Below are 21,614 nucleotides of genomic sequence, written 5' to 3' on the forward strand. Positions count from 1 at the left end.
CTGACCCATGGAAACTGAGATAATGAACTTACATTGTTATTTTAGATGCTAACTTTGTGATTATCTGTTACACAGCAATAGAAAACCAAACACCTTCTCAAACAAGCTTGGGCAGAAGGCAATAGATAACCTTATTTTTTATCTGCCTTCAACCTTATCTGGTTGATGTCATCACTTTGGACTGCAATCTGTAAATTACAAGTGAGAGAATGAATGATCCTGAAAATCAGATTCAGTGGACTTGGCAACATTTTTGGGTCAGTAATTAGTACACGGCAATTCTCACAAGATTTGATGTTGCAAGAAATTCAACTGAGCTTGGCTCTACAAGCATCTCAGAAGTTGAAGGAGAGATAAAGTACAGCTCTTAACCTCTTCCTTCTATCTTTCAACCCAGTTTATAGAGGAGCTATCTTCAGCCTGAGGGCACAGGTTATCATTCACAATGTTCTCTGTCACCTTGCCTATTATTAAAGCCACGTCATTCTACCTTCAAAGGTATTCACAGGCAAAATTTCAATATTTTGCCATGGTGTAATAAGGGTCATCAGCTTTCTAGTTTGCAACATCTGTGCCCTACAGAGTCCCCCCAGCCAGTGGAACAATACTCCTCCTTCTAGGGAGCCGTTTTTGACTAAGATTAGAAGCTGTCACTGGCACTTGGTGCCTGCAGGCAGAGGTGATAAATGCAGGACAGGGTACAGTGTGCACACTGCACTGTATTCAAACATCAGTAGAACCTTGTTGAGGGACACTGCCTCTAACCAATGCCATGTCTTAGGATCCCACTTCTGGTAACAAATTCTGTGTACAATCAGAAGCAGAAGTGACTTTTAAAAATGTCTCAAATAGCAATGGCTTAAAGAAGCTACCATCTTTCTCAGTAAATTCCAATTAAGCTGACCAAGACTGTTAAGGCTCTCTGTCAGGGACTCAGACTTCAGAGGATCTGCTTTTCAACATTCTGTAACAGGAGGGAAAGGGACAGGGCACAACTTTTGAAAGAATGATATAGCCCAAGGACACAACATAAACTGATTAGAATCAAATGGAACCAGGTGGCAGACAAGGCTAGACTTTGATCCTGAATTAGCAAGTGAAATGACATACCCAGAGGGGCCATGACAGTTCCAAGGCACTGTTAAGCCCAAGGAGTGGGCGGTGGCCCAAATCCAGGGAACCTCCGCCCCTTCCCCAAAATAGCTGGAATAGTCCTCCAACTCATAAGCATATGAAATTACCCAGCCTATAAAAACTAACTATGCCATTTTATCACCACCACATTCGCCCTCTGCAATGGCCCGCACTCTGTGGAGTGTGCGTCTCCCTGTATTTGAATAAATCCACTTCTTACCTATCACTTTGTCTCTCACTGAATTCTTTCTGCGATGAGACATCAAAAACATGAGCCTCATTAGGTCCTGAAACCAGGTACTGTGGGTTTTGGCTGGGTTCAAGTCCTATTAGGTAGGTAGAATAGGGAAAAGGAGTCCAAAATGGCAGTGGCTAAAAGACAAGGAAGGTCAAAGGAAGGTCCGAGGACCAGAGTGAAAACTTCAGGCAGAACAAACAGCACTCCTGGCTAAGCCCAATTTGCATAGGGCAGGCCCAGGTGGAAGAAAAAACATACAAGAGGAGGAGCCAAAGCGCTTTCTCTCTCTCTCTCTCTCCCGTGCGTGCATGCACGTGCTCGCTCGCTCGCGCTCTCTCTCCCCCCACACCTCCCCACGTACTCCTCCACTCCCTTCTCTTCGAGTCTTGGATTCTCCTGCTATCTTCTAAATCAAATGGAGCTGTAACAGATTTGCCTAAGAGCTGTAACACGGTTTGTCCAAGACCCAAGAGCTGTGACGCGCCAAGGGCTTTAATGTCTGTTGCTCCAGATCTTTGTTGTGACGAGACAAAGAACTGAGGAACATACACTCGCGTGACATCTATTGGCTCTTTCTATTTGAATAAATCCACTTCTTACCTATCACTTTGTCTCTCACTGAATTCTTTCTGCGATGAGACATCAAAAACATGAACTTCATTAGGTCCTGAAACCAGGCACTGTGGGTTTTGGCTGGGTTCAAGTCCCAAGCAGGGTTTTGGCGGGGTTTGAGTCCTAGCCACATGGGTTCAAGACCCAAGCAGGGTTTTGGCTGGGTTTGAATCCCACAACATGGGTTTAAATCCAAAACTGGGTTTTGGCTGGGTTCAAGTCCCAGCCATGTGGGTTAGAGTCCCAATCTGAGGTAAATGGTTTCAATTCTACTGGACTCAATTACTGTGTTGCAGATACTCATTAGACATTAGGGAAAGTAACCATCTGTCAAATAAATTGCAAATAATGTTTCTCCTGTGGGAAGTTTGTCTTTTGACTTTGCTTAGAACATTTCAAGTTTACAGAAAAATCTTTTAAATCAAATACATTGATTTTATTATGTTGATTCTGAAAGTTTTATCTGTCTTCTAATACTCTATTATTCCTAGTTAGAAACTGGTTACCATGATTTATTCAAGAACTTTAATGACAATGTATGCCAATAAATCTTTGACCCAGTTTTAACTCGGTATAACTTGTTGGGGTGTGGATGTAATTCAACTTTGTTTTTTCCAGCGTTTCATCCCATTGTTCCAATACAATTCATCTTTACCTCAATGATCTGAAATGCTGTCTTTAAAATCAGGACTGGGTTTAAGAATTTTTGTTTTACTGAAAGAATTGTGTGTGTCATCTCCTTTAATATGCTAATGTAGTGAGCTACATTACTAAATTTGCTATCAAGAAACACTGCATTCCAGTGATAAGTCCTACTTGGTCATAATGTAGTATGCTTTGATTATTGTGTTAAAGAATTTTGCTTTTAACTTTACAGGGAAACAAGGAATTTTCATCAATGTTTTGGGTGCTTGTTTAAGGGCATGCCAGGCGCATAAAATAGAGGTCCATCTACTTCAAAAACGCAGAAATAATCTGAATGTGGAAAGCTTGATAAAATTCACTATAAAACAATATGGATTCAATGACTTTTAAAAGAGGTATTAATAAACTTCCTATACAGTTGATTCCTATGGTTATGACCTTTGCCATTTTATTACCTTCAAACTGAGTCATTCCCTAAAGTTTCAAATGTGTCAATGGAAGTTGTATAGTATTTTAAATTAGAAAATTTATCAGGCCAAAAAAACAACAAACCCAAGTAATGCTGTAATGAGGACCTGTATACCTATCACTCCATTTTGGGAAACAAATCTTACAGATAACAACTCAACCTCTCTATACTGTTTCCCAACTCCATTCTCCTAGGTTCCTCTCCACACATATACTACCCTGATTTAGCTTTTTACTGTAAACATAAAACAACACATACACACATATATGTTTTAGAGGTTTTCAATTTACACTCAAATCTGTACTTTTTGGAACTTGTTTTTTTCTCTCAGTGTTTATAATTTTGTTGCATATAAAGTTCTGGCTAGTAAGTTTTTAAAAGCTGTATGCTATCTCAGTGTTAACAATCCATAGTATCTATAATCATTCTCTGTTACTGGATATTTAGACTGGCATAAGATTTTGCCCGGAGAAGGCAATGGCACCCCACTCCAGTACTCTTGCCTGGAAAACCCCATGGATGGAGGAGCCTGGTGGGCTGCCATCTATGGGGTCGCACAGAGTCGGACACGATTGAAGTGACTTAGCAGCAGCAGCAGCAAGATTTTGCCAAAGCAAGTCTCTGTCATTTTATCTTTTCTTTCTCTTTCATAAAGGCCCCTCAAAGGGGAAATTGGTGCACAAAAGCCCGATTTTTTCCTTTTTTCCCCCTTAATTTTGCATTTTCCTCATTTGAGATACTTTGTGTCCTGAAAATTGATCTATTATTTTCTTGCCCATTCTAAAAGAACTAAAGTTATCAGTGTCAACTATCTCTAAGAGATCTGTAGTTCCTTCATATTTCTCTTCAACATTCTTTGGGAAAACAAGGGGCAAGGCCTCAGTTTCAGGTAGAAATGTGGAAGAGACCTGCATCAGGGTTCGGATGTGGCTAAGTTAGCAGCACAAAACTTGAAGCCACTGAGGAAGGCAGTGATTTTTACTGTTGAGTCAGTTAAGGCTTCTAGGGTATCTTCTAGTAAGAGAACTCCTTTGGTTTAAGAGCTGAGCATTTTATAAATTTCCTGAAGAAATCATCTCCTCAAACATACCAACCAACTTTGTTTCATTAACAGGCTTCTATTAATTAGGTAGTTTTAAGTTCATGTAGTGAATATCTGTTAGTAGAACGAATGGCTGGTTTGACATGGCTGGTGTGCTCTCTAGTCAGTTTGTGATTAAAAAAAAAAAAAAAAAAGTTGTCCAATAGTCACACTACAAAAAGAAAAAAAAAAGAAAACTGGTAAGTTTTTAGCGCTACATATTACAATTAACATTAAACTAACTAGTACAATTTTCTTATACCAAAACTAGAGATAAAAATGCTTTAGTATCTTACTCGTCATACTCCAATTTTATAGGAACACATTTAAAATTTTACCCTTTGTGCTGTCTTCGTTTTGTATTGTGAAATGTATTTTTAATAAAAAGTCAGATTTCGTTTTCAACTGGGTAATGCTATTTGACCCATGATATACCAGTGAGACTGATATGCTGTTATCTGTATTTTGATACTTCGATGAGACACGAGGATTTCCTGCCTACCAGTCACATGCACACTTAACCAAAATACTGTGCTAAAGTAGTTTCAACTCATCCTTCCCTGGACAGCTTCCTTGGCTTGACATCCCTTTAAAAGCTACCTTTGGTTAGTTAGGCTTGAAGTTTATCTTGTAAACTACCTTCAAGTATTTTACACATATTCCTAAATAGGCTCAAGGTGTACAAAGATTCTGATCCCCACAACCCTGAGGACAGCTGGCAAGCAGTCTCATCCATTTCTCCCAGAATGCCTTAAAAATACTACCATTTTCCATTCACATTATGATGTGAAAAAATTAGAAAACGTGGCTATAGTCCCATGACTACCTTGTAGACTCCTTTAAGAAATAGAATAGTTCCATATTCTCCTGACTCTGCACTGCCTAGAACAGTCCTCTGAACACAGCATGATTAATCTTTAAAGTGAAAGTGAAAATTGCTCAGTCATGTCCAACTCTTTGCAACCCCATGGACTATACAGTCTGTATACTACACTATACTATACTATACTATACTATACTATACTATACTATACTATTCTATTCTGGCCATGGAATTCTCCAGGCCAGAATACTGGAGTGGGTAGCTGTTCCTTTCTCCAGGGGATCTTCCCAACCCAGGGATCGAACTCAGGTCTCCTGCATTGCAGGTGGATTCTTTACCAGCTGAGCCACAAGGGAAGCCCAAGAATACTGGAGTGGGTAACGAGTGAACTGATATTAATTTCTAACACGAGTAAAGCCTTTTACAAGTTTAACTGGTTATTTTAATTGGTGAATATTTTGCATATTCTCTAACAGCTAGCACTACTAGCCAATCCTAAAAAAAAGCTTTTGCAAAATATGCAGAAAGTCAAAAAAAGATGCTTATACAAAGAGCCTAGCCTTAAATTTTTTTTTTTTTTAATTCAGTTAAGCTGTTCCAAAACACAATCGATGAACAGCATGGACATTGCGATTCTGCTTTTAAAAAATCTGTAGAGAAGTGAACAGAAATACACCTTCTTAGGAAATTTAGGAGCATGCATGCATTACCAAACTCCTGTGTTTGGCAAGGTATGTCTTTATATTTTATAACCAATACCTGACAAAGATATAAACTGATGATCAGTATGGAAGTTCTTTTCAAAGGATCTTGCATTATCCCCAAGCCTTCTGGTGTGACTAAAAAGTCAAAAATGATTTTAATAACAGGAAGGACCACCCAAATGCTATACAATTATATATGTGCATGAGTGCCCAGTCGCTTCAGTTGTGTCCAACTCTTTGCAATGCTATGTACTGTAGCCCACCAGGCTCCTCTGTCCATGGGATTCTTCATGCAAGAATTCAGGATTGGGTTGCCATGCCCTTCTCCAGGGGATCTTCCCCACTCTGGGATTCAAACTACCTCTCCTGTTGACTCCTGCATTACAGGCAGTTTACCTGCTGAGCCACCTGGGAAGCCCATAAATATCTATAATTGTCCATAATTATTATCCTAAAAATTTCACTTTCCAAGAACATTTATAATGAACCAGAACTTCCAGGATACCTTTTGAATGCTCATGTCCCCATTTTAGTTTCCAAAATCCCAAATGAGGAAACAGCTCATAGTTATCAAATGTATTATAAATGTACATTCAAATAGTCTGAGAAAACAGCACTCATGTCAGAACACCTAATCTACTGTAATTCTTGGCTGTAATATCCACAGCAAGCATGGATTTCACGGGTCCTGAATTCCTCTCTTGTCTCACCTAAGTCAGTGACTGACTGATCATACTTGATCATACTTGTCCTAACAGATTAAGTGTAACTCCTCAAATTCTCAACTTTAAGCACATCATATTAACTTCCACTTCTGACATTTCCAGACTGTCCTTTCTAAACAGACTTATAGTGCATCGATGGTGCCACATTTTCACTTTCTTTCTCCTCTTCTCATGTCCACACTTCCCTGTTTACCTAGCTGAAGTTCCCAGGCTATCACTACAACACCGACCCTCTTCACTGGGTCAGTAAGACTCCTGTGGCAACCTGTTAAATCCAATTCACCTACTCTAGGACTGCACTCATGCTGCTTTACATGGCCGAAGATGACACACTGCCTTACTTGTAGTCTTCTTATAAATTCACTATCACTAACCTTGAGTAGTCTTCCATTTTGCCTAGCTATCAGCTACGTTTCCCAGGTCTGTCAGCTCTCCTATTCTTCTGGTCTAGAGCATTTGTCTACCTCCTATCTCCAGTATCTAACTGCTACAAGGTACTTCCCCCTTGAAAACCAAGCTCCCAGCCCTCCCCGGCCCTGAATCTTTTGTACTTTCTCAAATCCTGAATGTCCTTGCCATCTCCCTTTATCTCACATTCTACAACCAATGCTGGCAAAGCCAAATGCTTTTATCTTTAACATATATCCAGAAATCACTACCTCTACAGCCTACAGCTACCACCTTAGGCCAAGCCAGCTTTCTCTATCCACCAAATTACTGCGTAATTGTTCTAGTTTTGCCTTTACCTCCACACTTCGGCCTATTCAACAAAGCAGACATTCAGTTCAGTTCAGTCACTCAGTTATGAGTCCTACGAAAAAGACAACCCTGAGTTTTAGGACACTATATGTTTCTAGTCTTTTCTACTTTAATAAAATGCAATCTTAGACTATGAAAGACTAAGTCTATTACACAACTATTATTTCAGACTGTGCTCTATTTTGATAAATATTACCTTTTACATGCACATCACCTCAGAAACAATTACATATATTTTTAACATAGCATTCTAGGCCATAAAACAGAGTCAAAATAATTAACCTTCAGTGCATGACAAACCCATGATAGCCCAGTTAACATAATTAAGCTAATCAATTAAAGATTCACCTAATGCTTAGTTCAGAATGATTATTAGACTTCTGAAAATGTGTTTTAAAAAAGGGAATAGATAATTAACACTAATGATTCATTTTCTTCTGGAACCTCAATATGAGAAAACTTGTATTTTAAAGCTAGAAAAAACGATCTAACCAAAAGTGTCATAATTTTATATATGTTTATATTCTCAATGCTTTCAAAGCCCAACTGTGATTTTTTTAAAAAGAAATTAAACAACATGCTTTCATTGAGAGAATTTTTTAAATCTATACAAGTCAAGCTAATGAAATATTTTATTGTACATAATAAAAGTGGTGTTTTAAAAAAAAAACATTTCCAGGCCCAGACATCCGCAGGAATATGTGAGGAAAGGATTCCACTGGCGTATAATAAGCAATAACTGAATTGAATGAAACCACAAATCCACCCTCCCTATAGTAAATACTAACAATCACCACAGGCTTGAAATTCCTGTAGCATCAGTAAATGTATTTTTTAAAATATTAAAAACATGCTTAGGAGGATGCACAGGAGGACGGGAAAATTCAGACTTCACTGCACACCATATGTATTCCCAGCTTCTCTAATTCACAACCAGTAAAGAATCACAAACATCCAAAGAAGTATTTTAAAATAGTATATGATTCACTGGTAAGTGATTTTTATATTCAAATAAATAGGAAAATTTTCATTTTAATGTCACACTGAATTTCAGTACTTTTCACTCCAAGAAAAAAATAAACTGAGACATGGTCATGAGTTTAGGATTATATATATTACAATTTACCTTATAATACATTTGTGGCTTTATGATAAAAATAACTCAGGGACATATGGAATCCAAGCTAAATTTGCATAACTGTCACAAGAAAAAAAAAGCATTAAATGCATTTCTGAAATAAGAATTTTCATTTAATTCAGAATCTCAAAACAGCATTAGACCTTGGCCTTGTTTAAAAAAAGTTCAGTTAAACACTAAGCTAGCTAAATAACCGTCTTGAAGGTTTAAACACAATTGATAATAAAAAATGCTTTCCCTCTAATCTCAATCTTACATAAATGAAAGAGGTGAGGGGGGAAAGGTAGACAATTTCTTTAGCAGCATATATGGCTAAATCCATCAACCACCTTATACTAGAATGTCCATTATTGACCCCATTAAAAAGGACTGGGCAAAGAGCAACAGTTACCCACTTCATAGACCAAAAGACAACAACTTTAGGGTTACGGTAAGTAAAACATTTTTGAAACACTTCAAAAACTTTTGACATTAAACTAGAGGAATCATGTCTTCATTGTAAGAAAGAAAGACACAAAAGAAAGTAAAAGACATTTAAACTAAACTGATTTTCAGTCTTCTCTGAATAAAAGAAATTTTAAAAAAAATGGTTGATTAGCTAAGCTTTGTGCTCTAACCAAACTAATTAATTACAGTGATTTTAAATGGCAACAGCCCTCTGACTGGGTAGCTTGACAGTTTTGAATACTTTTGCAATGATTTTTTTTTTTTTTTAAACGCAAAGACACTAAAATGATCTGGTCATGCAATGTTCATCTTATGCATTCTGCATCTCTTTTCCAATCTTGTAACTAAGGATCTTGTTCCAATCAATCTTAGTGCGTGTAACTGGCAACTGCCGACGTAAGGCTTTGAAAGTAGTGTCTGACATCGTCTGGTAATTCTCACTGATGGCAGTCTAGGAAAAACAGCAGTTAAAAGTTTAAAGAAATAAAAGGAATAGAACAATGTATAAAACACATAGATATTTTAGGAAACACCTTAATTTAAGCAGCTTGTTTCATTGTTTTTAAAAAGTCAAGTAAAAATCCCAAAATGGTTTTAAAAGCTATTTAAAAGCAGCTAAAAGAAAGCTTATAATCATTTTGAATAATTAAATTTAATAAAATGAAATTATAAATTAGATTTATTTTCTGTGTGTTCTTGTTTTGGATCTATTTTATTATTTCTCTCAGAACAATTTCACAAATACTATTTGCGAGGAGTGGAAACATGTCCAATACATAAATGCTTAAATTCAAGAATGCAATTTAGAAGCTGATAAAGAATGTATTATAAAAAGCAGAGTATAAAATGAACTATGATCTAAGCAGATCACATATAATCTAACTGTTCTGGGAAACACCTCCTATATTAGAATTTCTGCTGCTACTGCTAAGTCACCTCAGTTGTGTCCGACTATGTGCGACCCCATAGACGGCAGCCGAGCAGGCTGCCCCATCCCTGGGATTCTCCAGGCAAGAACACTGGAGTGGGTTGCCATTGCCTTCTCCAATGCATGAAAGTGAAAAGTGAAAGTGAAGTCGCTCAGTCGTGTCCAACTCTTAGCGGCCCCATGGACTGTAGCCTACCAGGCTGCTCCGTCCATGGGATTTTCCTAGTCAGAAACAAAATAGCCATATAAAATCTTGGTCTACTTTGACCAGTACTCAGAAATTACAGTTGGCTAAAACTTAGTTTTTACTACATTTTCACAAGTCTGCTCTTGAATTAAAATGAAAAAAAACTATCTTATTATAGTGAAATGATGAAAAAGTTCAAGCTTATAACTGAAATTAAAATTTCAGTGCCAATATTTATAAGCAAACATAGATTATATAATATTTTTGAAACTCATACCTGGTATTCATTTTCTGCAGCCTCTACAATCTTTATAAATTCTTTTGCTGTTTGCACCTCATTCTGAATGAAAAACAAAATTGAAAGAAAATAAAACAGTAACTTAAAACTACATCACTATTACTTTTAAATAGGTATGTCAATAGATGTCCGGTTAATGATTTGTTACGATTTAAACACAGGTGGAAATTATGACAAAGGGAAAATACTATAAGATCAACTATTCTAAATTCTAGGAGAACTAGGCAAAAACATTTTAAGTCTATATAATGAGCGTGTTTAACGTTCCCTGGTTAAAGAAAGTGAAATCTTAGTAATATGTGCTGATGAAAAATTCAATTATAATACTTACAAACATGTCAATAGATAATCGTTATAGATAAGTTAGTCACAGATTTCTAATTAATGACTGTATGCCAAATACTTACTGAACAATATTCACCACCATAATGATACATTTAAAAAATATTACCAATTAGAAACAGCATATTTTAAGGTGAATTTTTAGTGTTTAAGTATTTTCTGGAAATTTTTTAAAACATTTCAATATAATGTGTCCTTGCATTATTTCTAATAGTAAATGCTAATGGAAAGTGAGACTTTTTAAATAAATAAATGTTAACAAAATCATCTAATATCTTTATATATATTTATACAACGGGCACATTTTTTTCTATCCAAAAACAATAAAACAAATGAAAATCCTCTAAGATGAAGTGAAAAGGTAATTTCTAAAACAAGCAGCATAAACTGGCATACTAGTCAAGTTTAATTACTACAACCAGATCTTACACAACTCCAGTCTATAATTTTGCAGACAAATCTCTCTTAGGAATAATTTTTACTCAATGTCAAATTACTCAAAGAAGACAGTACTAAGTACCCTACTACAAAAGTAACTTTACATATATACTCATGACACAGAACTATATTGAGACTGCCTTATAGAAAATCAGACATCAGTAATGATCTTTCTTGGCAAATCTTGCAAGAATACTACTTAGCAAGAAATCAGAAATCACCTTAGTGCTAACGAAAAACTGAAAGAAACAAAAACAAAAGCAAAGAAAAAAGAAAGAAAACCCCCAAAGAAAATCCCACAGTTTTCATTTCTTTTCAGGTAGAATCTGGCCTAATACAGTCTCACATGTTTCTTAATACTAAATGCTTTCTTAAAATTAAACTTAAAAAAATTTGTAAATTTTTGAGTATTAGTAGTTGATGTTTATGATATACTAATGGTTTTAAGTATACAACACAAATGTTTATCAGAAATGTTATTATTAATGTATTATTAATACCCTTGGGAGAAAAAAATTCCACAAAGACATAGTTGTATCTGCAATGAAAAGAATGTGTGAAAGAACTTTGCAAGAAAAAAAAAAGTTCAAAATTTCTAGAATTTGAAAGCTGAACTTTAGAAAAACTTCATTAAATAATAATCCAAATAGAGGGGAAAAAAATACAACAGGGCTTAAAAGTTAAGTATAGGATCACAGATCTTAGTTTAAGAGCTAAAACCATAAAATTCTTAGAAGAAAACACTGGAGTAAATCTTCATGATCCTGGGTTAGGTGATGGTTTCTATTAATATTCCAAAAGCACAAGTAACAAAAGAAAAACAAACTGAACCACATCAAAACCAGTTACTTCTGTTTTGCAAATGATACTACCAAGAAAGTGAAAAGACAGACAGAATTTCTATCTGTAAATCATATATCTGACATATGACTTGTATCAGGATATGTAAGCAACAATTACAAAAAAAAAAATACAAATAACTAATCAAAAAATAGACAAAAGATCTGAAAAGACATTTTTCCAAAGAAGCTATTCAAATGACCAATAAATACACAAAAATAGGCCCAATATTATTATCCATCAGGAAAAAATAAATAAAAATCACAATAAGGTACGATCAATACTAACTAGGATAGCTATATCAAAACAGCCAAGTTTTGGTGAGGATGTGGAGAAACTGCAACTGATAGGAAGTAAAACAGTTCAGTCACTTTGGAAGCAGTCTGGCAGTTCTTCAAATGGCTTGACCAACCTAAAGCCACCACCCAGTATATACTGAAGAGAAATTAAAACAATTTCTACACAAAAAATGGTACATGAAAGTTCATAGCACAAAAAGTGAAAAACAAAACCCATGTCCATCAACTGATAAATATATAATGGTATATGGGTTATTATTTGGCAATAAAAAGGACAGAAATACTGACACATCTCTCACAGGGTGAACCTTGAAAATATCATGCTAGGTAAAAAAGCCTATCACAAAAAAACACATATTGTAGGATTCCATTTATATAAAATGTCCAGAATAGGAAAATCCATAGAATCAGAAAGTAGATTCATAGTGGTTTAGGGTTGAGAGGGGCTTGGGGGAAGGGCTGGTAGGAGGGAGGGTTTTTGGAGGATGAAAATGTTGTAAAAAAGACTGTGGTGACTGTTGTATAACCCTGTTAATATACTACAAATAAATAAATTGTATACTTTAAATGGGTGAACTAAATGGTGAAATATATCTCTTTAAACAAAGCTGCTTAAAAAAAAGTTAGGTACCAATTTCCAAGTACTTACCATCTTTTCTCTATCTGAAAACACTTAAATTTGAAGCAGAAATACTACTTTAAATGTTAATTCCAAAACTGTTATGGTTTGATAGAAGTATTAGGTTGTTTTAACTTTTATTTTGGAAATAATTACTTACAGACACTGTTAGGGAATCTTGTATATCTTTATGACTCACTAGTTGAACATTACCATCTTCATAATAATGAACCTATTAGAAAAAGAAATTACAGAGACCACATTTCAGGAGTTATCAAGATCCCCATGGCTTCAACAATCACACCAATGCAGATGACTACCGATTTCAGCTCTAACCCAGTCTTCTCTGCTGAGCTCTTGACCCTTTAAACTTCAGTGAGCATCTTACTGCCTTCAGGCTAGTGAGGAACTAGGCAGCAATTCCTGCAGTTACTCAGGCAAGCCTTCCAATGACTGGATTGCAGGACATTTTACCTCACAGATGCTCTACCAGTATCTAAATGCAAGATTTCCAAAATTGAACTCACAATGCTCTCTCCCAACACCAGTCATCTTCTTTGTATTTCCACTAAGGCAATGGCATCCCACTCCGGTACTCTTGCCTGGAAAATCCCATGGACGGAGGAGCCTGGTAGGCTGCAGTCCATGGGGTCGCTAAGAGTCGGACACGACTGAGCGACTTCACTTTTCACTTTCATGCATTGGAGAAGGCAATGGCAACCCACTCCAGTGTTCTTGCCTGGAGAATCCCAGGGACAGCGGAGCCTAGTGGGCTGCCATCTATGGGGTTGCACAGAGTTGGACACGACTGAAGCGACTTAGCAGCAACAGCAGCATTTAACTCCTCAAATCCAAAGACATGAATTTATTCAATAAACAGTAATTAAATATAGATGACTGCTACTACAGGAGGTTACAGAAACATAAAGCTTTTTAAAAGACAATCCCTGACCTCATATTTCAACACAACACAGTAACAGGTATGTACAAAATACATTAGCAATACTCCAAACTCTCTCTGAAACTTAAAAAAGGACTTCAGAAAAGAGGTGACATTGTTTTGGGGTTTAGTAAAATGAGTATAACAGACTAGGGAAGATGAAGCAACTAAGCTTAGAGAAGAGTAGACTTTAGAAAGGCCTACAGGTACCTAGGACTGGCATGTGTGAGTTTGAGGAGGAAGAGGAGTGGCTGATAGAATACACAGGTAGGGGACAAGTCAACAGTAGGCCTTGTATGCTATGCAGTATTGTCTGGAATATCTAATAGGTGAATGTACCACTAAAATGGTTTCAAGTGGCAAGTAACATATCCAGATTTAAAATTTTTTTAAATCATCTTTCTGATGGCAATGTAAAAAAATAGATTGTGTGCATTAATTGCTCAGTCGTGTCTGACTCTGTGACCCCATGGACTGCAGCCCGCCAAGCTCCTCTGTCCATGGCATTCTCCAGGCAGGACTACTGGAGTGGGTTGCCATTTCCTTCTCCAGGCGATCTTCCCAATCCAGGGACTGAACTCAGGTCTCCTGCATTGCAGGCAGATTCTTTACCACCTAAGCCACCAGAGAAGCTCTAAAATGGATTAGGAGATGACAAAGGCTCCAGCAAATCAACAAAATAATGTAAACATTATATGCTAGGCATCATGTTAAGTGCTGAAGATAGCACCAGACAATCCTTATTCTTAACAAGCTTTAGCCCAACAGGGGCACCATCTCAGAAATTATGCAGGTGAGAGCTACTGAGGTCTGACTGAAGGAAAGAATAATGTCAACAATAACAGGTAACATTCATTAACACTTTATGTCTGGCTCTGTTCTAACCACTTTGCCCATATTAACTCATTTTCAAACAACTGTATGAGCTATTTCATTATTGCTATTTTTCTTCCTTTTTTTTTCTTAGCTGATGAGGAAATAAAAGCTTAAATGACTTCCTGATGTTACTCAACTGATAGAGCTGGGATTCAAACTCAGGCAATCTGGTTTCAGAATCCATGTTCATAACTTCTATTCTCTAGCCCTTAAGGGACAGTCACATCAAGACATAAATGTAACAGGACATAAGACTAGAAATAATATATTCTGGAGTCAAATGATAGAGCAGTGTGTTTCATCCAACTTTATTCCTTTATGGCTCTTAGCACAATACCTTTCATGATAGTTTTGTGATATAATAAATGTTACTGAATAAATAAGTGAACCAAGAAGAGACCAGTCAGTATTTCTCTGTAACTTATTTAATAATATTTATATTCAAATCCTCTTAGTTATCAGATTTCTTCTACATAAACATTTGAGCTTACATTGAGTCAGTTCTAGTGGGTTTCACATAAGCGAAATATGAGTACAGAAGATACTTAAGATATATGTAACATACATGTATTAATATATATACTTATACATCTACACACACACATATATTAATATTATATTTCATTCAACCACCCCAATTTAAAAGAACAGCACAACTCAACTCAGAAGATGCTTGGATGAACAAACTGTATGAAGAGCAGACCAAATGATAGCATCTAATTTTAGCTATGATTTTAGAATCTGTCAACTACCCCTGCAGATTTTTGATGACTAGGGAATGAACTGCAAAGTTATTTAAAAGATAAAATCAGCACTACTTTTTTCCCCCATTACCTCTCAACAAAGATCTGGGAAAGAAATAGCTACTGAGTACTATGAAAATATAAACATATGAATTAGTTGCTTCTCTGCTCAGAATTATCTAGACATCAGCAAACTAATTTATTTCATACCTGAATTTTCAAGATGCCAACCACCTGAGTGGTTGAAGGAGTGATTGTAAACTTCCACTCTGACCTCCAACGACCATTCCTTAAAAATAAAAACAGCAGCTGTAAATAAGGTAGGGAAAATAATTTGAATAAAATTTAAATTATTTAAATTCCAAACTTAAATTTACGCTACATAATGAGAATGTGGGGGATGGATGATGTATATTCATTTTTTTAATCACTGAAATACTCAAAAGAATCAAGAAGTTAAGTTTAGTTATGAACTACATTTAATTTAATCTTCACCTTACTGATAAGGATCTACATAATGGATGCAATTTCAGAATTCTAAGGCTTAAAATACAGTTCAAAACTACATCAATTTTCTCAATTATGCCTTAATTAAGAAAAAACTGAATAAATATTCAGATTATCAAGGGCTTTCACAAGTTTACCATCCACTGAATGATACTAAGTACCATAGTTTTAAAAGAATGGATGGCAGTACAACATTCTTAGGGAGATTTTGATATTTGGAAAGAGAAGGGTTATAAGCATCAGATTTTTTTTCTTTCCTAATTTTAGATTTAGTTTCCAAATAAAAGGTACAACATCGTCCTCCTAGATTTCAAAATGATTTTTGGTATAAAAATTGGTACAGATTAATGGTAGGAAACTGTGACATTACAAATAAGCAACAAGCATGTTATTTATTTTTGTCTCTCAGATAACGGATTTTATTTTTTCCTGACAGCTTTTTCATAGCAACTTCTTTGCTTTCAACTTCTATTTGCTCTTTGCATGCTAAAGATGTATCCTGATATGTAAACTTATCAGTTTGGTTTTTTTTTTAAACAATATGTAAATAGTCACAGAGCTAATGGTTCACTATACTGGCTTTGCTACAGAATTATTTCTGGGTTCCCTTCAATAGTCTTGCAATCTGACCAATCACAAAAACCTACAGTATGATAGTACTCTCAAACCTAAAATCAACACTTACTTGAGAAGTACTATAATTAGAACAAAGCATATGTTCTACAAAATAAAAGAAAACTTTGTAACATGTTCTGATTTTGAGTGACTCAATTCAGTCATTTTGGAAAAAGAACTTAGATCTATTCATTTTTATTTCACAATTCCAAAAGAGGTTATTCCTTTTATCTAGGTATTAGTATCAACAACTAGTGAGGTCTAAGCATACACAATTCTGATTTATAATAGCAATATGCACATATCACCACTGATTGTGAAAAGGAAAAAAAAGGAATTCCAAATCAAGCAATGGTACCACTTTGAGAGCTGTTTCAAAAGATCCTTCCAAAGGCATTACTATATAGTAACAGTATATTGCAATGTGTAGACAGTACCTTTCATCAATGGAGTGAAGTCAAGATTTCTTAGCCTTTGATTATAGTCTTCCCTTCTCTTCTATTAATGCTTTAATTACAAATGTGAATTTATTCAACAACCATTTATTAAGCCCCCAATACTGCTGGACATCAGCAAAACAGTAGAGACCAAGAAAACAATGTCTCTAGTGAAATCAAGAAATGTCCATGACTAGAATCTTTTGATTTTTATTCTATCTGTATCTGATGTGAACTGAAGTAATATCATTGTACCAAAATATTTAGATTTTAGTGAGGATATTGCAATATGTGATGTCTAGTACTTTGGAATGTCATATAAAATTATCTTTTCCAAAAAGTGGAAGTGATTTTAGCTTCAATAATATAATGTTCACAGCAGTTTAGAAAACAATTTAGATATGTGAAGTGAAACACATACGCTGACACAAACTATTTCTGAAAACAGTAAATTTACTGTATTTATAAACTAGTAACTTTACTATAACATCTCTCATTTTAAACTAAAACTAAGTAATGAGTCCAAATCTCAACAAGATTGATTTCATTGTAAGTATCCTGGCACAAACAGCATAAATTAATAGCAATTTTGTGAAGATTTATTTCTTAAGATACTGGTAAATCAATGTGACAAGTTTTTAGGCCTAAAATGGACAAAATACATTTATATTAAGGCCATACAAGTAAGTTAATACAACAGAACTTTTAGGAAACTTCAGCTTGTTAAGAAGGCATATATCTACAAATTGAATGGATTTTCCTTTAGTGATAAGGGATCTGCTTTCCTCCAAATGTTCCTGTAACCTTACATTTATTTCTGTGATGGTTAAGCAGTAGAGCAACCTTGGACCATAGATAAAACTAGTCCACAGGGGTTACTGATACATGCTATTTAACATACCACTAACCAACTCAGCTAACAAGTCAAAGACTAAAATATTTCAGGTAAATATTATAACCATACTTAATCTGAAGGGCTTAGCATGTAGTATCAAAAAATGGGGATAAAAGTAAAGATTTCATTCAATTCTGAACTTACAAAGTCTTGGAGAGCCACAGAATTTTATAATAGGAGAGATCTCAGAAATAGGATCGTCTAAGAATAAAAAGGCCCAACAACTTGATTAATAAAGGTCTAATATGAATAGGACTTCCTGGTGGCTCAGACGGTAAAGCGTCTGCCAATAATGCAGGAGACCCAGGTTTGATCCCTGGGTCGGGAAGATCCTCTGAAGAAGGAAATGGCAACACACTCCAGTATTCTTGCCTGGGAAATCTTATGGACGGAGGTGCCTGGTAGGCTACAGTCCATGGCGTTGCAAAGAGTCGGACTTGACTAACTTCACTTTCACTTTCAAGATGAGTAGGGAAAACCAGTATTTTGGAGAGCTGGACTTTTACAAGGCATAATCAAATGATTTGTACAAAAATTATAAGGCATGATTGTAATTTGCCTCACTGTACAAAACATGTCATTATTTCCTCATATTGGCCAACCAGACATAAAACAATCCATATGAAAACATCTACTTCAGAGTCATTCAAGTTCACACACAAAAATGATCATCCTTCATTTTATTAAGTATATCTGTCTTCTTCCCCAATGTTAAGTCTCATTCAGCAACAACCCCTTCTCAGAATGAACATATAGGTCTGCCAACTGGTCTGCTCATAGGCACACATGTTCCCTTAGAATGCTGCTTGCTAGTCTAAAAAATACTCCTCCCTCTCCCACCTTTTTTTCACTGTCAACAGATTTACTGCTACCTTTAAATGGTTGGGTGGATTATAGAGCAGGTATTTCTCTCATATCAAAAGGCTGAAGTTTCATACTGTACTGTTCTTCGTCAATCATACACAAACAAGGTATAGGCCCAATCACTAAAGCAAGAACTACAAAGAATATAAGCAATGTAATAATTCCCCAAAACAAAATTTAACTTACCAAAAGTTTTTTGCTTGAAACTGATGGCTTTCTATGCATGCAATAATGGTTTGCTGTCCATCTATTTTTTTACCATATACCTTATTGGTAAAGAAAATAAACACAAGAGTGAATTTAGGGCCACAGAATGTCCAATTTTAAATATCTACAAAATATTGAAAACTGTATAGAATTGTGGCAAGAACTATAAAAGAATACAAAGTAGGTCATCACTCCAATATAGTAGCTAGGAAAACAAGTACTTATACATCGAATCACAGATTCTTAGTGAATCATAAAATAGTTCACAATTGATGAAGTACAACTTATTGGGAAAAAACTAACTGTACTCTCATATGTTCAAAAACATTTCACAATCTCGGGGTTGTCATTTCTCTAGACATTTAAAATAAAAAAGTACTGAAACAGAAGTGAGAAAGTTATTTTACTTATAACTGAGAAAGTTCACTAAGAGAATGCCTGTAATGGGTTGATATTTTAATATTTCATCTCTTGCCAACTGTTTTAAAAGTAATGAATAATTTGTGTCTTTCAATCCCCTGGGGACAAGTGAGGACTCTTAACCATACTACCTTATCCTTGAGTTATTCTTCCAAAAGAATCCTAGTCAACACGCTTGTAACTGAAAGAACCTGTATGGTATTTCAGGTCATGGTGCTATACTTTTCAAATAATTACTGAGACTTAGATACTTAAGAGAACCATATGAATTTCTGTCCTAACCCAGCATCTTCTAAGAGTGAAATGGGGTGGCTATTGTTATAATAACAAAATTGGGACAGAAGGTATAAACCAAGATGTACAGTCTTCTTAGATTGGTAGGCAGAGGCCAGGTTCACAGAGCCTTGAAAGACATGTCCAGAAGTCTGGACTCTTTTCGAAGTGCAATGCAAAATCCTTGAAGAATTTTAAGCAGGAGATTTTTATAATTTGATTTGCATTTCAGAAGATCACTGGTTATGAAGAAGATCATGGAAGCACAAATGTAGGGGACTAAAAAGAATACTAGGTACAATTTTATGAAAGAAAAAAAAGTACTTCTACTTTCTATCATATTTTATCCTGAAAATAAAAACTAGGTTAAATCTATGAAAAAAAAACCACATTAAAAATTTAAGAAATTTGGTTATAAAGCACACAAGGAGAAGATTTCACTTCCAGTAATTTTATTTGTTTAAGATCTTGTAATTTAATGAAAAGAAGTCTGCTGTAAACTGATGGAGATGAGTCATGAACATGAGATTAAAGAATCTCATCATATCATGTTCCTCTAACCAATGTATGAGAAATTACTACTTGGATTTAATTCAAGGTACAACCATTTTCCCATTTTTAATGATTACAATAGATTTACTATCTAAAGTTTCTTTAGAAAACTAGTAAACATTCTCAGAAGTATTTACTTCAAAAAAATAGTTACTAAATGTCTATTCTGTAAGTTACTATAAATTTCAAGATATTACGAAAACACTTGTCATATTTACATAGGACAAAAGAGAAAAGTGCACACTGGGTGACTCACAGTGCAGACTCCATTCGGATAATGTTCTTTTACATAAGCTCGTAGAGCAGTTTCTACTGAAGTTCTCCATGATTCAATTGCATTTTCTGCTTCATATGGTCTTGGATCAGTTGCTTCCTTTCTTAAGTGATCAAATTTGAAAGAGATTCTGTTTTTTGGATCCAAAAACTTTCCATTTCCCAGGTCACCATGTTCTGTTATCAGTACCTTCGATGATGCAAAGAATTGTGGGAAAAAAAAATTTTTTTTAATAGTACTTAAATACTGTCATACTAATATACATTCCTTAAGCTTTTTCTTTACAACTATAAAATAATTCTACTCCAAGCAATTGACCTAATCATATGGCATAACTACTTCAAATGATTAGACTATAAAGATAGTGAGGGTGGTCTTATTCAGTTTACATCAGTGGATCTCATTTTCTCCCAGTGTAACACCCAGCTACCCAGATGGGGGAAAAACTTCATCTTCTAACATCCTGCTGGAGTCAGGTTTGGTTTGGTTTTGGAGACCTATAAACAGGTTACTATTATTATTATCAGTCTCCAGTTCCTCAATACTAAGGAAACGGTAATAATCTTTAATGAGGCTACAAAGGAATGATTTTAATCCAGTTAGAATTCTCTTCAGTGTGTCTTACATTACTCGTGGGGCCACAATTTCACCTACTGTTAAGTGCCTGCTGCTTGTTTTTAGTAAGCTAATCATGACAGTTCTTTTCAATTGACTTCTGAATTAAAAAAAAAAAAGTAATTTCTTCATTTATGTATATATTTCTTCATATATGCATAAATTTGATATTTTATACTTTGTTTTTAAAAATTTCACTTTCTTTCCCATGCAACTCTCCCAATATTTGACTCCATACCTCTATCAGGACTCCCCCATCCCTCTGAAGTAAATTATGCAAACATAGGAGGTACCCTTTTAAATTTTTTCTAGTCATGTTATTCTACAGATACACATAAATACATACACACACATACATTGAGGGGTTTTATTTGGTCACTGTTCTTTGAAAATGGAATGAAAATGCACACATACTTTTCTGCATGGGGTTCTTTTCAACATCAATGCCTTATAGAAATCCTTCAAAGTCCACTGGTAAACTGCTCACCATTCTTTTAAATGGTTGCATACTATTCCTTGATACGGATACAACATAATTTATTCTGCCATTCCACTATGCTGGACCATCTTTTTATTTCCAGGTTGTTTTCTTTTTTGGGGGGAGGATCAAGCACATTAAAAATGTTGAAGTATTATAGTATATATATTCTAACATGCTAATGTTTCTATT

The 21,614-nt window shown here is 35.3% G+C and overlaps 1 protein-coding gene across 1 annotated transcript in view; it reads right to left on the reverse strand.

Moving 5' to 3' along the window:
* Positions 1-7,804: 7,804 nt before the first annotated feature.
* CAPZA2 (capping actin protein of muscle Z-line subunit alpha 2) overlaps positions 7,805-21,614 on the reverse strand; it is a 56,461-nt gene continuing 42,651 nt past the window's right edge. Inside the window, exons 5-10 of the mRNA XM_019958724.2 lie at positions 20,312-20,518; positions 18,790-18,869; positions 15,496-15,574; positions 12,887-12,958; positions 10,168-10,230; positions 7,805-9,226 (exon numbers count right to left, since the gene is read on the reverse strand). Coding sequence (XP_019814283.1) covers positions 9,086-9,226; positions 10,168-10,230; positions 12,887-12,958; positions 15,496-15,574; positions 18,790-18,869; positions 20,312-20,518 — 642 coding nt within the window. The 3' untranslated portion in view covers positions 7,805-9,085. The remainder of the gene's footprint in view (positions 9,227-10,167; positions 10,231-12,886; positions 12,959-15,495; positions 15,575-18,789; positions 18,870-20,311; positions 20,519-21,614) is intronic.

This window comes from Bos indicus, chromosome 4 (assembly GCF_029378745.1).
Source record: "Bos indicus isolate NIAB-ARS_2022 breed Sahiwal x Tharparkar chromosome 4, NIAB-ARS_B.indTharparkar_mat_pri_1.0, whole genome shotgun sequence".
Lineage (NCBI taxonomy): Eukaryota > Metazoa > Chordata > Mammalia > Artiodactyla > Bovidae > Bos > Bos indicus.